Below are 12,158 nucleotides of genomic sequence, written 5' to 3' on the forward strand. Positions count from 1 at the left end.
GCTGATAGTGCTATAGGTCAGGGATTCCCAAACTGTGGTAGGCCAACATGTAGGCCTACGCAAGATGTAAAGGCCAATGTTGGAAAGGTGTTATTTTTTATTTTTTTTTAAATCTTAAGCCTATGTTCTCGATGTGCTTTGTGTTTCATAATATTGCTCTACACACTGTATTTTAGTGTGAGAGCTCATAGACCAGTTGCAATGGCTAATGGATACGTCAATATGTGTTACGTTTTTATGTGTCGGATGGTGGGGGTACGCGAGCTGAGTCAGGATGTAGGTTGTGGTACGCTGGAAAAAAAATTTCGGAACCGCTGCTATAGGTCATAGTATTTACATGTCTGAGAATACTTAGAACAATCTTTGCTCCTCTCTCCAGAACCCCCTCTCTCACACACACACACACACACACACACACATTTCCCTTTCTATAGCTTGTGGTGCCAGCATGTCGCGTGTTCTGAAAGAGGACATGAAAGTGTCTGCCCGAGAGAGGAAGCTGACTTCTTCCACCACACTGTGACCATTATGCCAAACGCAGGTTCCCTGTACACGACAATTCTGTACAAACTGCTTATATAATAAAATCATTGCAATAAAATTAATAACCAAGCATTATTAATCTTATATCAAGATGAAAAATCTATTTGGTATTGGGTTTTTTCAGTATAACAAGACTTACCTAGTGCTTTCTTGCTTTTTCACTTAATTTGAAGAGTTTGACTTTTTTAAGATGTCTCATCCTGAAAACAAGTACGTTTGTCTGCCAGTGGGTTAAGCAAATTTGTCCTAAAAAAACAAGCACATTTGGCTGCCATCAATGTGGTCAGGACACATTACATATACACCGGAAGTGTGAAAGGAGGTGAGAGGGAGGGAGAGAGATGGGGTGGAATCTCTCCCCCCGACACACACACACATACGCACACATTCCTGTGATCAAAGTGGAGTCTTACCACAGAATGGGTTTGGATGAATTATTCCAATATTAGAACTTGCCATAGTGTAGCACTACACAACAACAGCAAAAACAATCATATTAAATACTCTCTCTCACACACACACACACACACACACACACTCGTGTGTAGGAGGAGAGAGGAAGGGGAAGCCTATAAGGCAACACCAGTAAACTTAAGAACTGACACATGATGCTGGTACCAACACTTGACTTGTTTTTCTCAAGTTCTGACTCTCAAAGACCCGAAAACTTAAAATGTGTCTGTTTGTCATCATCTTCCTGATCCCAGGTAAAATTGTTGTTGTTTTTATTTTATTGTATGCAGTGCATAGGGGTAAGCTCACCAATGCAAGGATAATACTAATGAAATTATATTTGGGGGAATTCTGTGCAAAAGTGTTAAGCCACTATGCATGTTTTCTTTGAACATGCCATCAATATATCAATGTTAATCAATATACAGTGTGCTGATATACCTAGTGATCCTACTATCTAATGGGGGCTTAAACATTTTGCACATATTTTTTTTCCTGGATATCGACTTACCATGTGATCATACACTTAACATGTATTATTAATCATAAATACATGTTTCAGTCTATTTGTAATCAGACTGTTTGTATTTCTTTATAGAAGGTTGGTGTGAAGTAGCAGTAAAGACCGGCTATATTGGGGAAAGTGCAAACATCTACTGTCCCACTCCACCGCTGTTAAGCTCAGTCCAATTTCGCCTCTGCAAACGTAGCGATATCAAACAATGTATCGTTATCATTTCCACAAATGAACAGGGGAATCCCCAAAGCACATTATCCAAATACAGAATGACTGACATAGGGGTTGTAGTCATCGATCCCGTCTCTGACAGTGACACAGGAGAGTACTGGTGCATTTGGCAATCAAATGAGAACATGGTCACTACTGCCAAAATGCAGTTTTGGGGTAAGTGTGATGAATTAATGTTGAACCATTCATATGTCAACCAAATGAGCAATACTATATTGTGTTATTGTATCTTCTAATGACCATCTTAACAATACGAAATAATACAATTTATTTACATCCATAAAATGCAGAATGCATGAAGCTATATCATTTCCATTTTTAGAGAGGATATAATGTTGACTTTGACTTTGTACTGAACCAAGCAACACTTGTAAGTAATATTTACACTTAAATGTAATATTTAGTAAACTATTCCCTTTGAGGATGTGAGGGAGGAAGCTTTTGAGAGTCAAATAATGCAGAATTGGTAGCAGAAGTGAAGTTATGTGACTATAAGCACAAACAGGACCAGTGGAGATTGGTAGTAGAGACGTATACCTATTGGCTTTTGGTTTTCATGGAGCATCATTAAAAATAACTGTAAAACAGCCATCTGAGGTTGCCAATGGCTATGGCTGAGGTGCTCAAAAGCTGTGGTCATCTTTGACCGGAATTGACTATGAGATTTGTGGAAATCTTTTTGCTGTGTTTCTGGAGTGGTAGTTATTGGTGACCGCATCAAGGGGTTGAATGCTGAACAGTTACCTGAGATGTTACCTCAACCAAAAGCAACCTAGCGGCGAGCTCAGTGCATACTGTGTACAATGTGAAAGTTTTGGATTTGGATTTTTTATTTTTTCACATTCCCAGAAAGCATGTATATAGTCTAGGTCCTGGGTAAGATTTGTATGCACTTCATTTAGCGGAGAATATCTCAACTGTTATAGACTAATATGACCCCATTGAATCAGAATGCTTACACTCTTCTAAGACCTTTTAATTATGGTCACTGTGAACATTGTGATCACCTCAGAAAATCTGTAGCGTCAAGAGTTTATATGTACGCATATTTTATGAGATATTGCCTCATTTGCATATTTTGTTTTATTTTTTAGGCAAAGTGTAATACAAAAAGTATTTCTCTTAATATGAAGATTAATCTGGTAGAAATGTATGGGAATATCTATAAAGGGGAAACAAAGTCCCATTCACCTGAAGTGTGATAATAGTGTCATCTGTTGTGGTCCTTTTCAGGACTTTCGTCCCGGGTAGAGATTTTGGCACACATCCCACGTTGTTCAGTGGGGCCATATTAGTCTATAACAGTTGAGATATTCTCCGCTAAATGAAGTGCATACAAATCTTACCCAGCACCTCTACTAATAAGAGTATCATCCTGACAGCCACATTTTAGACACAAAGTAGAAGAAGAAGGATCAAGTGTATGTATGTTAGATTTGGTATAATAGATTCTTGTCATAAGCTTATATTGTATAAACCACAGGTTTTCATTGGTGGTAATATCATTGGTTTGATTTAGACCTTCTTTCCATTTTATGTGTATCTGTGATATGAAAATCATTCATATATATTTTTAATGAGTAATTTTGTGAGGGAGGGCCGTTATGGAACCTGGGTACAACATGCGGTGCTAACTGCCACCTGTTGTTGTGTCCTGTGTATCATGTTAAAGGTGCAGTCAGGAATTTTGCAGGAAGTCACATTTGTTTGTGTTGATGTTTAAATTAATTAGTTAAAACGTACATTATATTTTAACCCAGGACCAAACAAAACAAGCCAGAGAGGTAGCTCACCCCTCCATTTAGTATTCCCAGAGAATTCCCATGCTGGATTCCGTTTTAGTTTGGGGACAGGCTGCCTACAGAGACTGTTGAGAGATTGTTGATCGGCTACTATGAGAAATCCCCGACCAGGCTCGGACTGGTAATCTGTACAACCGGGCAAATGCCCGGTGGGCCGGTCCACATGTGGGCCGGTGACCTCCGGGATTTAAAAAAAAAAAAAAAAAAAGAGTTATTTAGCCTATTTGCGGTCTAGGCCTAGCCTATAAATGCAGTTGCATCCATTTGGCTTGGGGAGTGACAGGTCAATCATTTTGGCCTCTTCATGACAGGTTCAGTGTGTGTTACGATCGCGCCCCCCTGCCCCACCCCTCAAGTGGATTTGTCAAAGCAGCCGCTAGTTCCAGTGCATGCTGGCTGGTGTTCACATTATCGCAGTTTAACCGTAAACAGCAATCAGAGGTCTAGTTTTATTCCATAAATAATGTAGCGACCGGCTGTCAATCAGGGAGTGCCCGCGCTATGCATAACCCCGGGCACGCTCATGGTTGGCTGCCTGGTGAGAGGGGGGCGGGACCCCTGGGGAATATAGGCTACGGTTCGAGGAAGTTCTGCCTCTTTCGGTTCTGGGCCTGACACGGCCCGCTGTGTGTTACATGCTGCATTGTGTGCTTTGTGACAATAAACAGTTAATGAAACTCTGGCTCTTGGTGAAATGCTACAATATATTGTTTTTATAGACGTTAGTTGCACGCGCTGCAAGAGCTTCCATTTACTGCACCATGTAGGCTAATGTAGTGCGGTTCTGTCAACATAAAAAAAAAACTACAATTTTCGCACAACTTGGTGAAAAAGTGTAGCACAGGTTAAAGAAAACCCATTCATTTTTGGAGCTGATCCTACTCAAAAGGAACTTCAAAGTATTTCCCATATAGTAGGCCTAGCCTTTTAGCTCACAACGACAGTGAAAGTGAAACTTGGAAAGTGGTCTCTCCACAGAGTGTTAGATGCACAATCAATCGCGAGTCGATGCAGGTAAAAAGTAGGCTATCAACTGGTAGGTTAGTAGCCTAACGAAGGTAGCCTAATTTTGAAAAATGTGATGACGGCACACAAACTAGGGCAAAAACGTTTAGTATAGCCTACACTTGTGGTGATAGCCTTTACAGTTAATGTGAATCGCAGACTATAACCAAAGGAAAGGAGAATATTTGTACCAAATAAAGGCTGTGTTTGTGTTTCTACAACATGTTGGCACAAAACGTAATTTCTGTCAACTATGACGATGTCCATGTTCAGTAACCTATATTTTTCATTTAGTCAAGCAGTGACATGTGGTTTAATGCATGGGGTAACATGACGTGAGACAGACAGAAGATGAGCCTGTCAGTAGCCTATCCCTGAATCCTGTCCCTCTCAATTTCAAATCACTTTAAAATGGTGTAGCAACCATAATTTTTTTTAACCACCTGAGAACCAATCCATAGACCTATGTCCTCTGTAGTGGACATAAGTTCTAGAAGCATACCCCTTTACCCCTTTTAGCTATTCTATCCAGGGGGTCAAGAGCGTGCAGATTAGCTTCGGCATGTTAGCATACGCCATTTTCAAGTATGGCGCCGCATGGAGCATTTGGAACCAGCTCCATGCACGAAAATCCGTGTTGGGCACGAGCTCTCATGCGCGTACATGTTGGTGGGCGGGTACCTATCCGGCGGCTACAGCCAAACATTGTTCAGTGCGTATTTCTTGAGGAGCCTATGAGAAGACGTGTATATTATGGTTATTTATGCATCATATGACAAATAAAGAAAGTGTATTGATCTTGTTTCGTTGTTGTTTGTCCCGAACAAAAATAGCCTAAACATGATTAAATACAATACATTACACAACAGCGGCATAAAGCCCTTGTCTCGTTGAACCATGGTCACACGTTGCTGTCAACCCATAGCCGCCCCCTTTTGAGCTTGCCAGAGGCTGAATCAGTAGGCTACTACATTGAAACACAATTATTGCCGCGAGGCATTTCAGGCTACAAATTTAATAAAAGTAAACCATGCATAATAAAAAAAAAATAGCTCAATTTAGGCTACTTCGCTACCCAATAAGGTTTCCATTAGAGCACAGCGCACGTTTAATGAATGTGTGACAGGGACTGCCTTGTCTCACAATAAGCAGCTGGAAATTCCAACACTTTTTCAACTACACGAAACTTTACAGTGATCATCAAATACCCCGTAGATTTAAGTGTCCATCAGTCTCAACATTTAACTATATATTAAAAGTCCAAAAGTAAATTAAATCCCATACCAAAACCGAAAATCGTCTGCTTTTGATAGCGTAGTATGCCGCTCTAAACAAAAGTTCTGCCTCGAATAAGCCTACCCCAAATAAATACCTGTGCTTTGCGAAGCCTAAGTAAATAGCAGACCCCGGACAGAATGCACACATCCGATGTTGGACGCCTGGCGATGCTGGCCGTCTACTGTGCCTCTGACTCCGCTGCCTCATTTGGATGGTAGCCTAACTCGACAGGTGAGCGCGAAGATTGGATATCGTATATGCAGACTACATTCTCTTTAACGTTACTTTACCATCTGCGGTGTACAACCCAAAGTATTTCCAGACACCACATTTTAGATGAGTTGGGGACGTAATTGTCCGCTCATGCTGGCAAACAATAAAATAAAAAACAAACTAATCATAGACTGTAAAAATGCGCTACACATGGCACTAAAAACCGAATAGTTTATTTATAGTTCGACAACGGATATTTCACGTCATGTTCGAAAATATTTGACAAGACGTCAGGCAGACCGCTCTTAGTTAGAGCCACTGTTATCCAATTAAATTAAGTGGCGCTTTAGGGCGACTCCACTGGACTCCACGCGCATTCCCGAGCAACTTTTTCTTCTTCTTGTTACGTGGCAAGCAAAGTATGTGCATTATCGCCACCCTCTTACTGGAGGACGACTCTCTTTTTATAGAATACCCAATAAAAATCGACGTTGGTCCATGCGTCATTTCCAGCTTTAGAACTTGGCGCATGGTCAGAGCCGACTGGCGCTGGATCCGAGCCCCAGTGTTCAATATGCCGTTGACTATGAATTGGCCGGATTTACTAGCCTAGCCTCTGCCATTCATTTGTATGGAGGGCGGGACTTAGTCACTCTCTCCAGTTATATATAATACCTCCATGATTCTATCAATTCCTGTGGTCTTTTAAAGAGGACATCCTGGGCTTTCTAATGATATATCATGTGATTTGGCTGGGTTGCTGGGAACCTCCTCTTCCTGGTTCTCAAAAATGGTTGACATCAAAACAAGCACATTTTATGGAATGAAATGAAAATGTCAGGAATCATATAATTCATTTGGAAAGAAGTTAAGTTATTTACATTTTGAAATAATAGTGACTTTATGAATGTCCATTATAATGGACACCAGGACCAAAATATTTAGATTTTTTGGGAAATTTAGGAGATCATTTGTATAGGATGAATGAGGGGAGGTCAGATTTGGAGCTCTCAGGTGATGAGTGAGTGAAACAGAGATGAGGACTATGAACCTGTGCCTCAAGAAGATAGCGAGGAAGAGTAAGACTAAAAAATGAATTATCGCAGATGAAAGAAAAACATGAAAATGAAATGAACAATCCAGAAAAAAGAAATACAACTGTCCAAAAAGGCAAATAAAGTAGTCTAGAAGGATAAATAACATTTTCCCCTTATATTTGGTTAAGTTTAGTATAGTAAAACGGTCCTTTTGTCCACCACAGGGGACATGCTATAACATTTAAAATAAAAATAAATTTAAAAAAATAAAAATTGTAAGATGTTTTTTTATTCCTAAATAGAAAGGAAATCACAAAAAAAAAGAAAGTGTTGGACACTTTTTTTCTTGGTTCCCAGGAGTATAAAACGGAGAGACACCCCCGGACCCCTGTGTTATTGTGATTAGGCTATAGGTCCAAATCTAAATGTTTGGGTTCAGTTTATGAAGTGTTGCTACAGTATAATACTGTGTGTTTGTTATTTATGGGGGGAATTAGGTTTTTTGTGTGTGTGTGTGTGTGTGTGTGTGTGTGTGTTGGGGGGGGTCGTCGGTCCAGCGGTGGGCCGGTCCAGGAGAAAATTGCCAGGGCCGAATTTTGCTCCCAGTCCGACCCTGACCTACAGCACAAGGAATTTAACTCTTCTCCTTTGTATACTTGAAAAAAAGGAGAAAAAAAATATATTAAATGGATGCCAACCTGTCAATTTTTTTTATCATACTTTCTTCTGTTTTTCTGTTACAGCCATCCCACTAACTGGATACATCGGGGGAGAAGTAGAGATGAAACTGGTGTATGGATTTGGATATGAGAACAAGGGGAAGTGCGTCCAAAAACTAGGACACCCCACACCCCTCATTTACACTCAAAATGGCCAGCCCAGGGCCAATAATGCTGAGAAGTGTTTCCTGTATGACAATACCAGAACCAAGGAGCTTACACTGACCATCAGAGGACTTGGAGCAGAGGATTCTGGGAAATACATGTTTGGAATATTTGACTTCAGGTTTTTTCCTGAATGGCCACTGGAAGTGAAAGCCTGTATGTTGGATGTCTTTACAAATTGGCAGTGCCATGCAGTTATCTGTGCATTTTGCGGTTGTAAATTGTCAAAATTGCATTTGTTTGAAGCTGTGTACGTGTTCTATAATATTTAATTATTCTTTTTCATAATTGCCAGTGATCAATGTGAGCAACTATGAGGGACGCAACATTAAAATACCCTGCAAATCTCAAACTACCAAGAGTATGGCGTATCGCAAGCATGTCTGCAGGGGAAGTGATCCTGGGGAGTGTTTGGTGCAGGGGGCGTTGAACGACAGATTCTCTTTGGAGGACAATGTCGCTGAGAAAGTCTTCATTGTGAGCATTTACAACCTAAGAGCAGAGGATTCTGGGATATACTGGTGTGTGGAGTTTACTGACAGAGGACCTGAGTTTACGTCAGCCATTCAGTTAACTGTCAAAAAATGTGAGTGCATTTCCTATCAGCACAGCTATAAATAGTCCTATTGAATGCAGCAAATTACATGTCATCTCTCTCTCTCTCTCTATCCATCTCTCAGTTTCCCCCCAAACAGATTCAGGTTCAGATTCCCCACAAACAGATTCCCCACAAACACCCAGCGGCTCAGACACCAACTCGGCCATCTGGGTGCTGGTCCCTGTCGTGGTGCTGCTGCTGTTGGGCATAGGCCTCCTGGTGGTGGTCAAATACAAGAAGAAGAAATCAGAACAACGTGAGTTAATCTGGTGTTTTCTGGCTCCCATGATGCTTTTTAACAGTGCTCTGTTGATCAAGGTCACGGAGTACTGTCGGTCAGAAGAAAAAAAAACACCTTGCTGGTGCATTTTGTTCCGTCTTTCGTTCAAATACATGGAAGTTCCTTTCAACAAAAGTGTCTAATAAAAAAAAAATTAAACGACGTCATCCAGCATTTACTCACCTATTCACTATACCTTACCTATTTACCAAATGGTTCAGGATTACGGAGACATTGTGCCATGCCAAGAGCATGACAACTTAAGTCAAATATGGTGCTCTCGATCTGTTTCAACATTGAAAACAAGTTGTTGTGATGTAGTAATGGTAGCACAGTTGTTAGCAGCACTTTAAGACCGTTTCACATTTTTACCCAATATGTTTGAGTAAGGTCATTCAAATAGACAGGGTGGTATCCATAGTAACCATAGCATATTTTGCTGTTTATCAGTGTTGTTACCGTTTTGCTTTATTCTATAAATAAGAGTCTATCCACACTTTGGATTATTTTTCCTACCAGATGTTCTTGTGGAATGCTGAATTCAAGTGAAAACTATAACAAAGTTATTATTAAGCTAATGTTGATTCAATGATGAGGTTCGTAATTGGTAAAATGTTTACGATCAGACTCCACGAGTAACCTGTGCTCTGACTGTCTTCACAGCTCCTAACTTGCCAGGCAATCAAATGTCCACAGATACAGCAAGGACTAGGAAGGTGAGTGGAAATACAAAAATTGTAAAGTGGCATTGTTTTTCAAAACTAAACTAAATACAAAAACATATATTTTTTTATATGCTAAGCCTTTATAAGCTGCATATCCCCATATTTAAATGATAGGTGTACATTGTTCATCTGCATTTGCTAACATATGTGGCTGCTGCAACTGAAAGGAATTATGTATTTTTCTTTCAGGAGACTGTTGATTATGAGAACGATGTTGTACACGCCCGTCGTAAGACTCGGGCAAACCCCCCAACACCTCCAAATTCTGATCCCGAGTACCAGAACTCTGACACATCAGCCGTTCCGCTCTACCTGGCAGTGATTCCAACATCCACCGAGAGCGCTCCCACCAATCAAACTCTGGACAACAAAACAGGCCGCCAATCTGTAGCTACCTCTCAGACACTGAATGTGAATCCTTGCCAGAAAGTATTTGTTTGCCACACTCCTCATCTCAGCACCAGTCTAAATATACCAACATACCAGCAACTGAATCCAAACACGAACCAAGGGGATTCAGGTTATATGTCGCTTTGAATCCTATAAATTGCTCTGAACAGGCCTACTAACTAGCATTAGAACAGCATCTATCCAAGATATGCAACGTTTTTACATTTACTTATCAGTCTGTTGAATCCTGTGTTGTATATCAAGTGTGTGACAAACCTGAGGTATGAAATGAGATGTGAAATCATAGTAAATGGCACACCTTCGATAATAAAAGCCCTTTGACTTTCTTTGGCTAGGTGAATGAAGCCATTCATTTTTTATTGTACATTAGTTTGTGTTTGATTGTTTACCACACATTAAGAATCAACATTTTGTCCACCACTTGACATTTTATATACAGTATATTAAGTAAGTATTTTCCAAATTTTAATGTTTCGTCCTTTCACATTTTTTTACAAAAGTGTGTAATAGTTTTTGATACATGCATTTGTTTTGTATTTGCTGTATTCATCTATTTGCTGAGTATTGGTTTTCTAAAGAATAAAATTGGATGTTTTTATAATGGTCTTGATGTGATTGTCTCATGTCTCATGTTCTTGAAACATATTGTTGCATGATGATCATATTACTATAACCGAATAGCCTGACACCCACTTTGTGTCACGTATCATTACTAACAAATTCTTTTTTTCATTCAGTGTTTAATTATGGGTGACAATGCAAAGGCTGGGATTTTAAGAATGAAAGAGCTATTTTGTCTTTTCAAACCTGGACACAAGAATGTCAAAGAGAGGCTGTTAGCAGGCATGCCTCCTGCATTATGCATGATTGAGGCCCCAGTTCCTGATTTATATATATGCAAGATCTTTATATAACACATTTGCAGATGAGCATTGATATTGAACTGCATTTTGGGGGAAGCCGCGGCCTACTGGTTAGCGCTTCAGACTCGTAACCAGAGGGTTTCCGGTTCGAACCCTGACTAGTAGGAACGGCTGAAGTGCCCTTGAGCAAGGCACCTAACCCCTCACTGCTCCCCGAGTGCTGCTGTAGCAGGCAGCTCACTGCGTCGGGATTAGTGTGTGCTTCACCTCACTGTGTGCTGAGTGTGTTTCACTAATTCACGGATTGGGATAAATGCAGAGACCAAATTTCCCTCACGGGATCAAAAGAGTATATATACTCATACTTTTGGACCTATTTGAGTCATTGTGATTTCACTACCATTTCACACTCTATCTCAACTATACAAATTGATTGTTTTAATGCTATATATTTCTGTTTTGCCCACCACAATAAAAATATCTTGACCACTAAGAGGAAGTGAAAGTATGTCTGAACACAAGATAGGAAGCTGACCACCCCCACTGTCTCAATCCAGACAAATATAACACACATCCCCGAACTTGCATTTTTTTGTCCTGCTGTCAGCAAATTCTGTTTTGCATCTTTCAACAAGAAACGTGAAAACAAGTTGCTGGATTGAGACTGCAATTATTTGGGTCCTAGCAACTGAACCCCAACATGAATCTTCAGGATATACATGGCTTAATCACTGAATATTACCTTACCTACTGTCGGTCAGAAGAAAAAAAACCACCTTGCTGGTGTATTTTGTTCCGTCTTTCGTTCAAATACATGGAAGTTACTTTCAACAAAAGTGTCTAATAAAAAAAAATTAAATGACGTCATCCAGCATTTACTCACCTATTCACTATACCTTACCTATTTACCTAATGGTTCAGGATTACGGAGACATTGTGCCATGCCAAGAGCATGACAACTTAAGTCAAATATGGTGCTCTCGATCTGTTTCAACATTGAAAACAAGTTGTTGTGATGTAGTAATGGTAGCACAGTTGTTAGCAGCACTTTAAGACCGTTTCACATTTTTACCCAATATGTTTGAGTAAGGTCATTCAAATAGACAGGGTGGTATCCATAGTAACCATAGCATATTTTGCTGTTTATCAGTGTTGTTACCGTTTTATTTTTATTCTATAAATAAGAGTCTATCCACACTTTGGATTATTTTTCCTACCAGATGTTCTTGTGGAATGCTGAATTCAAGTGAAAACTATAACAAAGTTATTATTAAGCTAATGTTGATTCAATGATGAGGTTCGTAATTGGTAAAATGTT

The 12,158-nt window shown here is 39.9% G+C and overlaps 1 protein-coding gene across 1 annotated transcript; it reads left to right on the top strand.

Moving 5' to 3' along the window:
* The first annotated feature begins 1,153 nt into the window (after positions 1-1,153).
* LOC125298027 lies at positions 1,154-10,404 on the top strand. Its single transcript, XM_048248661.1, has 7 exons — positions 1,154-1,250; positions 1,595-1,900; positions 7,823-8,119; positions 8,259-8,549; positions 8,644-8,817; positions 9,505-9,557; positions 9,756-10,404. The coding sequence occupies exons 1-7, from the start codon at positions 1,217-1,219 to the stop codon at positions 10,101-10,103; spliced, it is 1,503 nt and encodes a 500-aa protein (XP_048104618.1). The 5' UTR covers positions 1,154-1,216; the 3' UTR covers positions 10,104-10,404.
* Positions 10,405-12,158: the final 1,754 nt, after the last annotated feature.

This window comes from Alosa alosa, chromosome 7, assembly GCF_017589495.1.
Source record: "Alosa alosa isolate M-15738 ecotype Scorff River chromosome 7, AALO_Geno_1.1, whole genome shotgun sequence".
Classification (NCBI taxonomy): domain Eukaryota; kingdom Metazoa; phylum Chordata; class Actinopteri; order Clupeiformes; family Clupeidae; genus Alosa; species Alosa alosa.

Coding starts and splice junctions, on each gene's coding strand:
- LOC125298027 (XM_048248661.1), top strand. CDS start 1,217: ATGTGTCTGTTTGTCATCATCTTCCTGATCCCAG. Junction 1,251..1,594: donor CATCATCTTCCTGATCCCAG/GTAAAATTGTTG, acceptor ATTTCTTTATAG/AAGGTTGGTGTGAAGTAGCA. Junction 8,550..8,643: donor TCAGTTAACTGTCAAAAAAT/GTGAGTGCATTT, acceptor TCCATCTCTCAG/TTTCCCCCCAAACAGATTCA.